Source organism: Lissotriton vulgaris, chromosome 3_2, assembly GCF_964263255.1.
Source record: "Lissotriton vulgaris chromosome 3_2, aLisVul1.2, whole genome shotgun sequence".
NCBI lineage: Eukaryota > Metazoa > Chordata > Amphibia > Caudata > Salamandridae > Lissotriton > Lissotriton vulgaris.
Window position 1 is genome coordinate 16,594,800 of NC_141690.1, and position 15,847 is coordinate 16,610,646.

At 45.3% G+C, this 15,847-nt stretch overlaps 1 protein-coding gene across 6 annotated transcripts in view; it reads right to left on the bottom strand.

Annotated features, from left to right (window-relative positions):
- TBC1D1 (TBC1 domain family member 1) overlaps positions 1–15,847 on the bottom strand; it is a 1,125,494-nt gene that overhangs the window by 27,906 nt on the left and 1,081,741 nt on the right. For all 6 annotated transcript variants that reach the window (XM_086963988.1, XM_086963987.1, XM_086963991.1 and 3 more), the window contains one exon: positions 7,995–8,164. In XM_086963988.1, the coding sequence (XP_086820114.1) occupies positions 7,995–8,164 (170 nt within the window). The remainder of the gene's footprint in view (positions 1–7,994; positions 8,165–15,847) is intronic.

Sequence of the window (15,847 nt, forward strand, 5' to 3'; positions counted from 1 at the left end):
TGTTAGCCAAAGCTTGGCATAAGAAGGATAGTTCTGTCTTGCACCCACATATCAGCAGAGGAATGACATCCTGTATTGCTGGAGCTTCGCCGCCTTGGGGTCCAATGCATCTGAGGTATAAGAGCGTGCTGCCACCTTCTGATACAGCCTTTGGATCTTGTTTCTGGTCATTCAGCATATCTCGTACTGAAGGATTCTTGGTTTTATTGCATTTTTGGGATGCCATGGCTGGTGACACAGTGATGTGTTTTGTTCCCCCAAGGCAATTAAAGCTCCTAGAAAGGGCTCCATTAGTGCCCCAGGGGTGGCTGTGATAAGGAAAAACAAATCAGTTGGGTAGGGAGGGCGGGGACATGCCAGTTGTGATTGTTTGCTGACTGTCCCTGTCCCAACAGCCTTAGCCAATTGTGGTGGCTAAGCCTGCTGGCCTTGCACCATATAACAAGTCCCTAGGCCAATCCGCAGCCACTCCTGAGGCAGTGTCAGAATGGGTGTCAGTCATCCAAAAGAGGTAGAGGGTAGGAGAAGCAGGGGTGCCAATACCAGGGGCCTCAACAGTCTTTCCCAATTCTCTGTGACCCTTAATGGTGGTGGGGTTATTTGGTTTCCCTGGGTGGGGTGGTTACTCCAGCCTCTCACGCTCATTCCCTGAATGATAACTGGAGAATTTCTTGAGGTGCACCCTCTCTCCCCAGCTCCCAACAATTATAGCAAGGGAGAGCAGATATGTCCCTCTGCCCGAGCACTCACAGAGACCCCTGCTATGGCCCTGGCTTCATAATAGTTGATGTGGTCTTTACGGGGGGCCTTTATTCCTCAGAGGCATCTGGAAGACCATTAGCATGGCTGCAGGGATGATCACCACCTCAATGATGTTCTAGAGCTGCTGTCTAAGCAACAAATCGTGAAACAATGCCTTGGCTCCACTGGATGTCGTCTTGGATCCCAGTTGCATGGCCTATCGCCAATGCTGGTCCGTTGCTACAGCTTGCTCAGATTGTGTTTGCAGCATAAAAAAAATAAATAAAAAAAAATCACAGACATCCACTGCCTCTTCGTTTGAGGGTATGAGATATTCTGCTCCTCCGCCTGCCCCCAGTGAACAAGCTGTATGCCCAGCCTGGAGCCTATACAGACGCATCTTGTCGACTCCAAGCCCTGACAATGAGCAGCCCTGGAATATGAGCAACTCTGCCAGAGGTATGCTGTAGCCTTGGTAAATATAATCACAATAGCTGAAATCAGTGTAAGCCCTGTCAGAAAGGTACAGATTGCTAAGGTATACCAACCGGAAGTGAGGGTACCAACAAAGGAAGAACCCTGAATGATGTGCAAGGATTCAAAAAGGGCAATTAGTAACTGATCTCAGTCATGGAGCTCATATTGAAGAAGATTATGAATACATTCTGAAACTTTTTCGTAACTTCTCCAAAACTAAGGTAAATGTGGCATTTCTTATCCGTTCTGGTCTTTGTGAAATGCTTTATGGCTGTCCGCCTGCTCTCTAATTAACCATCTCAGTGCACTGCTGCAAGCTTGTTAATGGTTAGATTAGAAAAACTTTTTTCTAGATGCGCCATTTATTTCTCCAATCTCAGATTTTTCATGATCTTTCTTTTTGTGCCTGCCCTTTTAATGCCTTGATCTTTTTATAACTGAAATGAACATTTAACTTCATTTCTGATCTCTATTTTTTTAAGGTTTGTTGCTGCACAACACTTCAGAAAATCTCCCCATGGATTGTCTTGCTTCTCTGGCCCAGCTACCAAAAGTGAGCCAAGAAATTCTCACCGAAACCTGCTCATTTCGGGGGACTTGACTGTCGTAAAGAAACCAACAGGAGAGTTTCGACAATAACACATCAATGCACATAAAATGAATTATTATACGCCTACCTGAAATATCGACAAATAGTAAATATGTCCTGTTGCCAGCCAGTCTGGGTCACACACCCCCAGGCAACACAAGTCCACCAACTTAATATGTGGAGCAGGAAAAATGGGCAGATGTCTTGCAAACCTCTCCCAAACCTATCCGGGAAAGAGCCAGGTTAGGGACAAACCTGACAAAGAAATCGTGTATTTTCCTGGCCTTCTCTCACTTTTGTCCCAGAGGGAGCACACAAAGAAGACACGTGGACTAGTATTTTTAACAGAGTATTAGTTAAAGATACACTAAGGGAAAACAAGTGCAGAGTAGCGGTTACAGTGACAAAAGGGGCTAAGCATAATGAAAACACTAAGCAGAGATAGCATAGTACGTTTCCCCTTCCAATTAAGCATATGCTAATTAGAATGAACACCTAAACATCCTGCCATTGTGAGAGGTGGAATGCATCGTTGTATACCTGCTCACTAAGGGTGGGCCGCCCTCTGCTTGCAAGGCCAGATTGCGTCAGTAGGAGCCCGGATAGAACATCAACCACAATTGGTTACTGCTGCTTCCTACAAACCAGTGTTGTAAGGTCCCAGGGCAGAAATCCAGAAACAATCCTTCATGGAGACACAAACTCACTGGATGCAAGCATGTGCCCCTATCTGCTCAATTTATATTTGTATAGTTTTGCAAAAACAAAAATGAGGTGGTGTTCCTGTGTTTGCTGACGCTGTATGCAAAGAATCTTTACAGTTTTAGAGGTCAGTATACTTACAAGGCACTATGCCTAAGCTAAACACTATACTATACATAGCTTTTTGAACTAAATGCACACTATCATAAAATGTGAACCAAAAGCAATGCATCATTATATAAAGATCTGCATAATGGACTATAAGCAGTCAGCAGGAGGGATGGACTGTCAGGGGGCTGTGGGTGAACAATGGACACCATTACATAGAATGTGTAACACACGCAACAGGTCAGCCTCAGATAATGTTTACAACTAGAGGCAGCAGGGTATCAACTTCTAGAAGGGCATCTCTTGGAGGATACTGAGGTGGATTAAGAAGATAGGGGTACAGAGGTTTTTAGATTGGAGAAGATAACTGTGCGGACAATGTGCTTGTGATTATAACACTTGTAGTTGCAACAACATCTTGAAAAACAATGGTTCTACAATAGTTTTCTTCCATTAATCTTAGGAGCTGGTCATTCTGACTCTCTTGAAAAGAGTTGTTTAAGTGGTTACTTTACTAGAGCCAAGTCCACCAATGTCCTGCCAGCACACAATTAACATTGAAGGGTATTTAACCTTTCATACTCAACAAGGCGTACACTGATCCGGCTGGAGTTCAATATTTCAACGATGGATATCGAATGTAAAAAAGACATAATTAAATTGTACTACAGGGTGACCAAGGTGGGCCCTGATACAATTAGGGAAGCATAAAAAGTAGTTTTCCAGGACAAAACCAGCCATTGGGCCAGGTATCTCTTGAAGGCAAACAAGTCACTGGGTTTGCCCCCAGACACCATAACTGACACATCCTTAACAATGGCCGGCCTGAAAGGTTTGCTAAAGAAACAGGGAGGGCACATCTCAAGGTTCCAGGACCTCGAAAGAATTGGACATATCCCTGGCTCAGAGGGCCTTGTCCACTCAGATGAAATCACAGCTACTCAATCATATCTGAAAGCAGGGCTGGGAAGGCAAACCCTCCAGAACATACTGAGATTCAGGCTCTTAAAACTGCTAATATGGGATTACAGGGCCCATTGGAAACATAGACTGCAAGGGAAACAAGGGATTCTGCCTGTGTCAATATCGCACAGAATCAGCCGAGCATATCATCTGTTGCTGCCCAGTTCTGCTGCGACAGAGGTGATATCTAATAACAACGCTCCGGCAAAATGGCAGGAGAACATGCAGAGGCCCCAGTGCTCATTTACAGTATCACGGCAACAACAGCCTTTGCAAGAATTGACAAGTTTTACGTGGAAGCAGCAAGGATCTTAAGAACAACCAAAGTAATGGAGACAAAAGACCGCAGCATACAAACCGCTTATCGTCAATTGCCGCAGCAACATTTTCCGGAGGAGCATCCCATATGAGCCAGCACCACTCTTGCACCTCGCACTTTGATCTCCAAGGTGCACATTGGTATGCATTAAGGATGCACCACTCTAGGGCACAACACAACAGCTTCAGCACTCAACCGACGAACACTACGACTGAACCACCGCCCCCCACCACCACCCTCAGCGCCTGGACTCCGATTAGCACCGAAGACACCGTCCGCACGATGAACTCCATCCACTCCGGATCTCCGACCGACCCCTGCCCTCACCACGTCTTCAACAAGGCCAACGCTATCATCGCACCCCACCTGCGGGACATCATCAACACCTCCTTCGACACCGCTATCTTCCCGGAGAGCTGGAAGCACGCCGAACTCAGCGCTCTACTCAAGAAGCCATCGGCTGACCCCACCGACCTCAAGAACTACCGCCCCATCTCGCTGCTCCCGTTTCCTGCAAAAGTCATCGAGAAGACCGTCAACAAGCAGCTGGCCGCCTTCCTCGAGACGAACGGATCCCTTGACCCCTCGCAGTCTGACTTCCGGGCCAACCACAGCACCGAGACCGCCCTGATCGCAGTCACCGATGACATCCGAGCGCTGCTCGACAACGGAGAAACAGCGGTCCTCATCCTCCTCGACCTCTCCGCGGCCTTCGACACTGTCTGCCACCGTACCCTAGTACAACGCCTCAGCAACGTCGGAGTCCAGGAGAAGGCACTGGAGTGGATCATCTCCTTCCTCGCCGGAAGAACACAGAGAGTCCGCCTCCCCCCGTTCAGATCTGAAGCCACCGAAGTCATCTGCGGCGTCCCTCAAGGCTCCTCGCTCAGTCCAACCCTCTTCAACATCTACATGAGCCCCCTCGCAGACATCCCACGCCAGCACAACCTCAACATCATCTCCTACGCCGACGACACCCAGCTGATCCTCTCCCTTACCAACGACCCCGCCACCGCCAGAGCCAACCTTCACGAAGGGATGAAAGAGGTAGCGGAATGGATGAAGAACAGCCGCCTGAAACTGAACTGAGATAAGACGGAAGTCCTCAACCTGGGATCCTCACCCGCCGCTTGGGACGGCTCCTGGTGGCCCCCCCGCCCTAGGCAGCGCACCCAAACCAACTGACCACGCACGCAACCTGGGCTTCATCCTGGACTCCTCCCTCTCCATGACCAGACAAGTCAACGCCGTCTCCTCGTCGTGCTTCAACATCCTGAGCATGCTACGTAAGATCTTCCGGTGGATCCCCACCGAGACCAGGAAGACGGTCACCCAGGCCCTCGTCACCAGCCGTCTGGACTACGGCAACACCCTCTACGAAGGAACCACCGCCAAACTCCTGAAGAGACTCCAGCGGATCCAGAACGCCTCAGCACGACTCATCCTGGACATCCCCCGTCGCAGCCACATCTCCGGACACCTGAGAGATCTGCATTGGCTCCCGGTCAACAAGAGAATCACCTTCCGTCTCCTCACCCACGCACACAAAGCCCTACACAACCAAGGCCCAGGATACCTCAACAGCAGCCTCAACTTCTACGCTCCCAAACGCCAGCTTCGTTCGACCAGCCACGCCCTCGCCGCCGTCCCCCGCATCCGTAGAGCCACCACAGGGGGACGGTCCTTCTCCTACCTCGCCGCCAAGACATGGAACTCCCTCCCCACCCACCTCCGCCTGACCCAGGACCACCTCGCCTTCAGGAAGCAACTCAAGACCTGGTTGTTCGAGCAGTAGAAGATCCCCCCCCCCGCGCCTTGAGACCCTCTGGGTAAGTAGTGCGCTATATAAATACGATGATTGATTGATTGATTGATAGGGGTCGCACGAAGTTCTTACTCTCCATCTAGCACCCTATCTATCTCTGGCATAATCTCCTGGTGGGGCCATTTGCACAATCACTCACCATACAGACCCACGCGCTTACATAGCATGTATTGTCAGTTCCAACACCAGACCATTATTGAACTGGAAGGAGTATCACTTTTTATTTGCGTCATATGCTGTATTCATTTTGACACACGTCCATGTATAACTCAATTCTACACACGCTTGCATGGCACAACACTGCAAGCTCACATACTCCCCGGCTTTGGCCTTGCCCAGTGTCGCCTTACTCTGCACTCACTACATAAATCACTTGCTGTTTCCACACCTCTGGGCTGTAGCACCTTCTAGCACTGTCAACGTTGCTCGGCATCACTTTACGGCACAATTTACATTGTCTTTTTATCTTTTTATACTTGGTGCCTTTTTATGCTATTGCTTTTGTAAAAGATTTTAGGTATAGTACAAGAAAGACTCCCATGTCCCCACTGCGTGGGGGGAGAAGCATGAAACAATTAACATTAAAATTCTTCACAGTGACTCCCGCCTTCCCTGCGCAGGACATTCTCAATGTCCAAGTACTCCAGACCTCATGAAATACCTTCCACACAGCAGATCTATTAGACAGTAGTAACTGGAGTGAAATACCAGGAATACCCAAAGTGAGAGATGAGTTAGGGTAGGGTGATTGATAGTACCAAAGGCTGAAGAAAGATCAAGAAAGAAAGGAAGTAAGGAAAAACTTATAGTTGTTGAGCTGGGTTTAGGCGAGGAAATTAGTGACGGAAAAATGCAATTTTGGTTGGGTGCTTTTTCATGTCAATAGTCTATTTGAGAGGGAAAGATGCCTGAATGAAGGGACAGATTAAAGGAGTAGAATAGTAAAACAAGTATATGTCATTATAGAGTAGGAATGAAGGAAGTGTCACAGACGGAGTAAGGAAAGGGAATGGAGCATAGACCAATGTAAGAGAAAAATAGTTCAGAAAGGAGACCTGTGGGGGATGAGTTTGAGAAGTGGAGAGCTGACAGGAGAAAGGGACATCAGAGTGAGGCAAGAAAAGGTTGACAGAGGAAAGATGAGGTAGCAGGAATGGGAGAAATAGTCACCTAGGCGTTTGAGGTGGAGACGTTAGACGCTAAAGAGTGTAGAGTTGTAGAAGTATGAAGAAGAGAGATAAGTAAAGTCACTAGATGAACAGGATTCCTAACAACTGCATTTGAATAATGATTTGGGCAAAGGAAAGGAGATGTGTCAGCCAGGCAAGGGAAGGTTACACATGTTAGTAGAGGGGTCCGGAAAGAAAAGATCTAGAATAGAAACAAGGCGAGGTAAGAACAGGATAGAAGAGGAGAACATAGGTCTTGAGGGAAAAATCATACAAATGGGGGAGAGAAGATGTGGGAAGGTGGTGAGAGGGGAATAAAAAAAACAGTGGTCTGCGCCCGAGATAAGGAGGGAAAGTATAAAATATAATGACAGATTAAAAGAAGTTCTTTACATATTAATATGCATGTAGATATAGGGATTCGTTATAGCCTCAAGCATGGAAGTTTACTATTCTTACCTGATTTGAAATGTTCATATGGGGAAAATATAGATACTAGCATACCATTACAAGGACATCTCCCCCTACCTTCCACTAGTTTTCGTACACTACCCTTCTATATTTCCTACAGTACAATGCAACTTCAGTGCCTTGTGGCAACAGCATCTTCCAAAGACCCTGTCAGGAACTCCCCATCGGTAGCTCTGCACTCAGAATACAAAACAGTCTTCAAAGAGAATAAATACATTCCTTCTCTCCCTGTGAAAACAGATTGTAAATCCTACAGAGCACTGGAGATCACATGGCTGGATTGCTTCACAGTGGGAAGTAAACTGGTCACACATTCCTTTTATTGAGTTCCTGGAAAAACAGCTGATCCATCACATTTCAACCTCTGCATTCTCTTTTTGTCCAAGAAAGCCTTTTACAGTTTGTGATGTTAGTTTGCACTACTTAAAGTTACCTCCCTACAATTACAATCAAACTGTCTCTCGCTGAGAAAAGTATGAAAGCTCCAAACACCGATATATAATGCAAAGAAAACTGATGAAACTGAGAATAGATGTTATGTCCTAAACAAGCCCTTCCAAAATACTTTAAGATAGTGTCTCGTATGGACCTTCTGTTACATCAATATGGTTGTATTAAAAAATATATTACCTGATTGATGGTCTTTTCCATTTGTACCAAGCCCAGGTTGGGCAAAGTGCTTTTAATGAACTCAACTATGGGCTCCAAGTTCTCATGTTGAAGAATTAAAGGTTTGTGGCTTCCCATCAAGCTTAAGGAAACTTTAAATATCACCTCTGAGCCTTGAAGAAATATGATATCTAGTGAAACAGACAAAAAAAATTACCTTTTGGTAAATGTTAATAAAAGTTCACCCAACATAATTATGAGCTTTATATTGATACAATATCACATAATTATACAATCATATATACAAGTAAAACAATTTGCTAAAAGTATTCTCTTTGCACTTGAAAAAGATGTGGTTCAGCTGGTCAAACTAAGTTACATTTTGTAAAGACCGAAAGGCAGAGCTAACATTTGGAAAACTGAGGCACCTCCCTTGGGCAGTGGGCGAAGGAGTATGAAGCTGTAAATAAAGAAAGAACAGAAACAGAGCAGAAACAATGTCAGCAAGCAGGAAATATGAGTTGTACAAGACTACCACAATAGCGAAGAAAGCACTCCTCTTCCTCATGGACTTCATATACATCAAGCAAGAGGTCACCAGCGAAATACCACACTCAAAAGACTCATTCAAAGAACAGTCCCCGTTTTGTATGCAGGAATGTCATAACTAAGGGCAGTTACCTATTTCCATTCCACCAGCATACATGCAACCCACAAAAACCAAGTCATCTTTAAAGCCTTACACTTACAAAGCATTCACTTAATGGGAAAATGTAAAGACCATCAACCACATCTTCAAAACAATAGGTAAAATCAGGCAGCACATAACCTGCATTAAACAAGCAGCCAATGTTCTGCCCCATGACCTTACTGCTTGGGGCTACCTCGATTTTCCTCACTCTCTCAAAACTTAATAACATGCGAGTCTCCCTCAAAGCAATCACATACCAATATGTACCCATGCCAGCCTTGTTCAAACCCTAACTAGGAATGCACTTCTCAATATAATCAATGCTTCCCTTACACCCCATTGTACTCATAACTACATCAATTATCCCACTTCTGTGAAACTAAAAAAGAATTCTCGACACTCATGATGGAACCAATTACACCTGTCCTTTCTCTGAATGACTATCAAGAAAGCAAAGACCGCGTAATCACAAGACCACAATGACAACACCCTCCTTCATGACTACTAATCAGGATTCAGGCAAAATGCAGCATCAGGTACTTCCCCAAGTAAAGCACAATGTATGTCTGGCACAATATCTATAAGCCAAGCAGGATATCTTTTATGCCTTCCAAGATGCCAGTTGCGCTTGGCAAGATGTCCACTATGTCAACAAGCAATGCAGTTGGCTCTAAGTTATGTTATGCACGTCCGGATGCCTACTCTGCCAAAGCAGATGCTTGCTATGGCTGCCAGTGTAAATATAAATCTGACAAGCATCTTTGTTATTCTATCCAGAATCCCTGTTATTCAATTCATGCAAACCAATACTTATGTGAAAAACAAACTCAGGTAAGTAATGGAATGGCGAATTGCACCTCTCCCTTTCCAACAGAAGAAACTTTCCAATGTATTGCTTCTTTTGAAAACAGTGGAAGTGATACATTAGAGCACCACACCTCAAAAAGGACTTCGCTCCCAATAGAGACTGAAGTAAAAGAACAGAGATAAACACCAGCATTGCTATCGCTCTGCATGTAGATCAAATTTTCCTTCTCTGTATTTTTCCATGACCCAACAACTTCTAATACAGTGCCATGATCACCATTAGCCACTACTGAGGCAGTGATGGTGGTGGACATGGTGGATGTGGCTGATCAACCACACAGTAGTGGTTGTGGCTTCTTCAAATATGGGAAAAGTAGACATGTTTGATTGTTCACAGCTCACTTCTCCATCACTGACATCTAAAAGAATGGTTAAGGCTCTTCCAGGCCAGGTTTCCAGACGGCGGTCCCCTTAATCATCAAAGAATATCCAACTTCCTCAGAGCTACCCATAAATCGGACATGAAGCACGGTCATTTAAAGGAAAGACAAAGAGCCCATGATTGTTAGTAGTAGTAAAAGGCACCGAACCAGAATAAGGTCCAAGCAAAGCTAAGCCAGTGCTATGGTGGGGAAGATGATTAGTCTCAGAAGGAAACAGTTAAAAGAACCTACATCAGGAAAATAGATTAAGCAAACTGTGCTGTTTCAATTCCAGCTGCCTGTTGTGTTCTAGCAATGCTGGCTGGTGGGCTACAACCCATAGGTAATGTGATGTTTTGTGTAGTGAAATACAATGGATAATATACTAATGGAAATCACAATGCTGGGATAAAATTTTGAGCCAGAAGGGTGGGCAGGTTGCTTGTTATGTGTAGTAGAGTAAAAAATGAAAGAGTGGACGGAATAAAATGAGAAGGAAAAGAGAAGTGAATGGCAGGAAAACTGGAAAGGATATAGCAGATCGTACAATGTTAGAAAAAGAATGGAACTGCTCATCAAGATTTGTTATTATTCCGTCTACTGAACTGTGGTCTGCACTTCCGTAGTCTGGCACGATTTTCCTTGGGATGTATGTCGTTACTACGCATGCTTTTACAACGCATGCCTTTACCACGCAACTTTCACAACGCAAGTCGTTACAACGACTTGCGTTGGGGGGCGCTGGATAGTGAATAGTTTAATTTACTATTCCAACTCCAGTCCCCGTGGATAGTAGGGAAGGTTTTGGATAGTAAATTAAACCATTCCCTATCCTACAGCGCCCCCCAGCGCAAGTCGTTGTAACAACTTACGTTGTAAAAGTTGCGTGGTAAAGGTAGTGCGTGGTAAAAGTTGTGTTGTAAACGCTGTTCCCCTTTTCCTTGTGTGGCTCCGGTCATCTCTACTAGCCAAATAGAAAAGTGCATGGAAAAGCCAAGGGCCCCAATGCAAAGACATAACTACCATGGAGGCCAGCAGATTGCAGCAAATCGTTTCACTATTTTCTGATTAGCTTGAAATGTTAGCCTGCATAACAGTGATTCTTTGGAATGTTGTCATATAATGTTTCTGATTCACATAAAATGCATCCAAGTGCCTTATGTTTTTGAGCAGTTGCTGAAAAACAAACCGCAAGGAGGATTCAGATTCTGTAACTGTCTACAAGTCAAAAATATTTGGGGAATTTCTGGGATTGGTATGGAATTCACCAATGGGGCAGACATGCCCAGAAACTACTGCACCAGTGACCAGGGCACATAGGGCATGTTTTGACCAGATCATGCATAATGGCAGTTACAAAAAAAGTGTATGTATCAATGGGGAAGGTTGTACATTTCTAGTAGTAGTACGTCAGGAAGAAGAATGGTGCAACACTGCTAGAAAGGGTCTCAAAACAGCTTAAGGGATATGAAAGTAAGCCCCACACCCTTAGGCACTCTGAAGAGCCTACAAAGTCTAAGTCAATGTCAAGGTCTTGCCAACTATCAGGAGAAAGCAGCGCAGTCTGAGAATCAGGATCCCACAACTACTAATTATAGCCCTGTCCTGAGACCCAAACACAGACTGTTGCTTTACCACCAATCATGAACATCCGTGAAACTGCATTAATCAAGAAGTTAATTTGCTGTTGAAGATTCCTTAAAGCATACACAATCTTCCTTCAGGACTATTTCCTGCTTCCCTTCTACTACACAACTTGCACCTGGCTCTGCCAGCGAAGAACTGTTCACTATTAATCTTAGAATCTGCTAATGAACTATATTTTAAGCGCACTGTACTATGTTCTACTTGTAAATGCAACAGTTCAATAAATGTACGAGTTACTTACCTTCAGTAACAATGTATCTGGTAGAGACGATTCTAGCCGCAGATTCCTTCACGAAGAATTATCCCCAGGCTGAGACTGGATCCGGAAAACTTTTTGCCACAGCATCCCTGCGCGCCGGGGTGACATCAAGCGACTCCGCCCAGGCGTCGTTCGCGCATGTGATGTCAGCGAGGTCACATAAGACCCGCCCCGGCGTGCCTACGTCACATTTTTCCTTTTCCGCGTGCAACCTTGATCCGGTCCTTGCTACAGGCCTGTTTAGGTCCTCTTTTCTTCCATTTCTTTTGGTGAACCAGTGTGAGAATGCCTTTGAGCTTCAAAACTTGCGCGTTTTGTGGTCATATCATGTCGGCGATGGACCCGTACCTCATTTGTATGTGGTGTGTGGTGGAGGATCACGGCACCATTGATTGCACGGCGTGCCAACAGTTGAAGCCGAAGTCGCGGCGGGAGCTGCGGATGAAACTTCTATCCGGGCACGCAGGGATGCTGAGGCAAAAAAGTTTCCGGATCCAGTCTCACTCCTGGGGATAATTCTACGTAAGGAATCTGCGGCTAGTAGTCTCTATCAGATATCCATATTCACAGAGTAAAAGTTAATTAATGAGCTATACTATCCTAGTCAAAGAATTTGCTGCTCGTTCCCTGTAGCCCAGCATTACATTTTCATAATGACAGAGTCTAAAGCTCCAAAATTCGAATTCAGCCCATGGTATTACGTTGCCAAAGCCCTACATCGATCTACCACTACAACAATCACTACATTGCGGAAAATGATGATGTTGAGATAAGTTAGTATACTACTACCTCCAACTCACTACATAAACCCTCCAAACACTATTACGTGGTTGTCATTTTTTTTATGTTAGTTCAAACCTGCAATTGTAACCTTTTTTAATATAGGTTATTTGTTTTTATTATTCGTATCCATTCTACTTCTATTTGATAAGTAGATGTGATTGATTTGATCAATTATCGGTATCCTAGCCCTAAATCTAACCCTAACACTGTTTGTATTAATACAATGAACCCTATAGCTTGCCCTAACATATTAGCTATTGGGCTTTAAATAATATATTTTATGTTATACCGTTAACCTAGGTCAAATTCACACCCTAACTCTAAATATTTTACTCAAACTAATTTTAAACAATGCATGATTACAAGCTTAACTCTTATACTAACACTGACCATGTATTAACTCAAACATTTTTAAATAAATACCTTTAGGTTTGTTCTTATATTATTTTTTAAAACAAATTTAAAATACATTTTAAATTGAATATGCATTAAGCATAATAACTGCAATATGGATGTTACTAACTCATTAATCTGGGGAAACCATGCAAACATGCATTTCTACATATCTTGTATTTAAATGAGTAACCCTAATGTTTATTATTAAGTAATAAGGAATTATAAGGTTTCAATAAATACCATATCTCGAGGGAAACGTTCATTGCCTCCCAATATGTTTTTAATGAATCTAAATATGCTACCTTTTGTAATGTTTTACCTTCATTTTAGATGCATTGACTTCAATTTACCGTTTCAATGTACCTAAGGCGATGCAGTAACGGAAGATGAAGAATGGTGTATCAATAACATTTACACAGTCGTAATATTTTCTTGGTGTCTTCTTCTGTTTTCTCCATCACCTAAAGTAGACTATTTACCGCCTAACTACATTTTGAAGGGCAAAGGCTGCAGAAGTCTGCAAAATTGACATCCGGACCCTGCTGGACAACGGAGAAACCGCTGCCCTCATCCTGCTCAACCTTTCGGCTGCGTTCGACAGGGTCTGCTAACGCACCCTGACAACCAGCCTCCGCCACGCCGGGATCCAAGGAAATTACAAAAGAGGGGGGTTGAACCCATGCAGTCGCGGGGACCTGGGCGTTGTCTGGTAAATGTAAAGAGGGGGTCCCCGCAAGGAGAACGTGTTGGGTGAAAACACACACTAACACAATTGCCAAGCAATTAAAGATTACTCAAACAATTACTCTTAAACAAATGTTGTCATTTATTTGCAAAAACAACAGGTGATGGACCGAATGTGGATCAATGTCACACACTCAACCCAGTCCAAAGATCTGGGCCCAAATCCATCGTTTTTTTGCACTCCACACCACCCCGGGTTAGACAATGGCGATATGCAAATCAGCTCTGACCCTGTGCCCCATGGGAACAGTCCAGTCCGAACTACAAAAGCCATGTCCTTCCCAGAACGGAATCAAGCATCCGAGGACCGGACCGGTTTCGAGGTAACACCTCTCATCAGCCCGGCTAGCTTGACTCCAGTGGTGTGGAGTGCCTGGGACCCACGTCTGGGCATCCCCAGCGCACTTAGGGCGGAATTTGCAAAAACAACAGGTGATGGACCGAATGTGGATCAATGTCACACACTCAACCCAGTCCAAAGATCTGGGCCCAAATCCATCGTTTTTTTGCACTCCACACCACCCCGGGTTAGACAATGGCGATATGCAAATCAGCTCTGACCCTGTGCCCCATGGGAACAGTCCAGTCCGAACTACAAAAGCCATGTCCTTCCCAGAACGGAATCAAGCATCCGAGGACCGGACCGGTTTCGAGGTAACACCTCTCATCAGCCCGGCTAGCTTGACTCCAGTGGTGTGGAGTGCCTGGGACCCACGTCTGGGCATCCCCAGCGCACTTAGGGTCAAAAAAGTCTAGGATTACAAATACTCAGAAAAAATAAATACCTGGAACAGTATATAAATTGGATTTTCTACTGCAGCGATCTGTTTCTATTCCAAAATAGGACGGCCCCACTTCGTCCCCTCCCCCACTGTACTTGTCCTGATGAAGACCCCGGTAAAGGACTAAATTTAGCCTACGTGTAGGGGTCGAAACGTCGACGACTTCTTTCTTTTGGGACATCCGGCACATCCCCTGGATTGTATTAAACTATACATGTGACCGTAGAATGTCCCCAGGTTAACTGTGTTTACAATACACGCCATAACTTATGTTGGCTTTTTGTTTTTGGAATAATTGCAATTACGTTTTGAAGACTGTAAATATTTATTTTTTCTGAGTCTGTGTACTTTTTCTAACTTTCTCACCGCTTTTGAGCACAACCTCTCTCTCCCTTTCCCTCTCCCAATTTGGGGCTTTTCACTTTTCTAATGTGATTGTAATTGCTCCACTGATTCATACGCAGTGTTGTTAAATAAATGACAACATTTGTTTAAGAGTAATTGTTTGAGTAATCTTTAATTGCTTGGCAATTGTGTTAGTGTGTGTTTTCACCCATCACGTTCTCCTTGCGGGGACCCCCTCTTTACATTTACCGGGATCCAAGGAAAGGCCCTGGAATGGATCACCTCCTTCCTCTCCGACAGAACCCAAAGAGTCCGTCTCCGCCCTTCCTCGCAGAAGCCACCAAGGTCATCTGCGGCGTACCTCAAGGCTCCTCACTCAGCCCCACCCTCTTCAACGTCTACATGAGCCCCCTCGCAGCCATCGCACGCAAGCACAACCTCAACATCCTCTCCTACGCCGACGAAACCCAACTGATCCTCTCCCTCACCAACGACCCCACCTCCGCCAGAGCCAGCTTCCAGGACGGAATGAAAGACATTGCAGACTGGATGAAGCTCAGCCGCCTGAAACTGAACTCAGACAAGACGGAAGTCCTCATCCTCGGCCCATTCATCTCCGCCTGGGACGACTCCTGGCGGCCCCTGCTCTGGGCCCCCACCCTAGCCCACGGACTATGCACGCAACCTGGGCTTCATCCTTGACTCCTTCCTCACGATGGCCAAGCAAGTTAACGCCGTCACCTCCTCCTGCTTCAACACTCTCCACATGCTCCGTAAGATCTTCCGCTGGATCCCCACTGGAACCAGGAAAACGGTCACTCAGGCCCTCGTCACCAGCCATCTGGACTACGGGAACGCCCTCTATGCTGGGACCACCGCCAAACTACAGAAAAGACTCCAGCGTATCCAGAACGCCTCAGCACGACTCGTCTTGGACATCTCCCGACACAGCCACATCTCCGCCCACCTGAGGGACCTGCACTGGCTCCCCGTCAGCA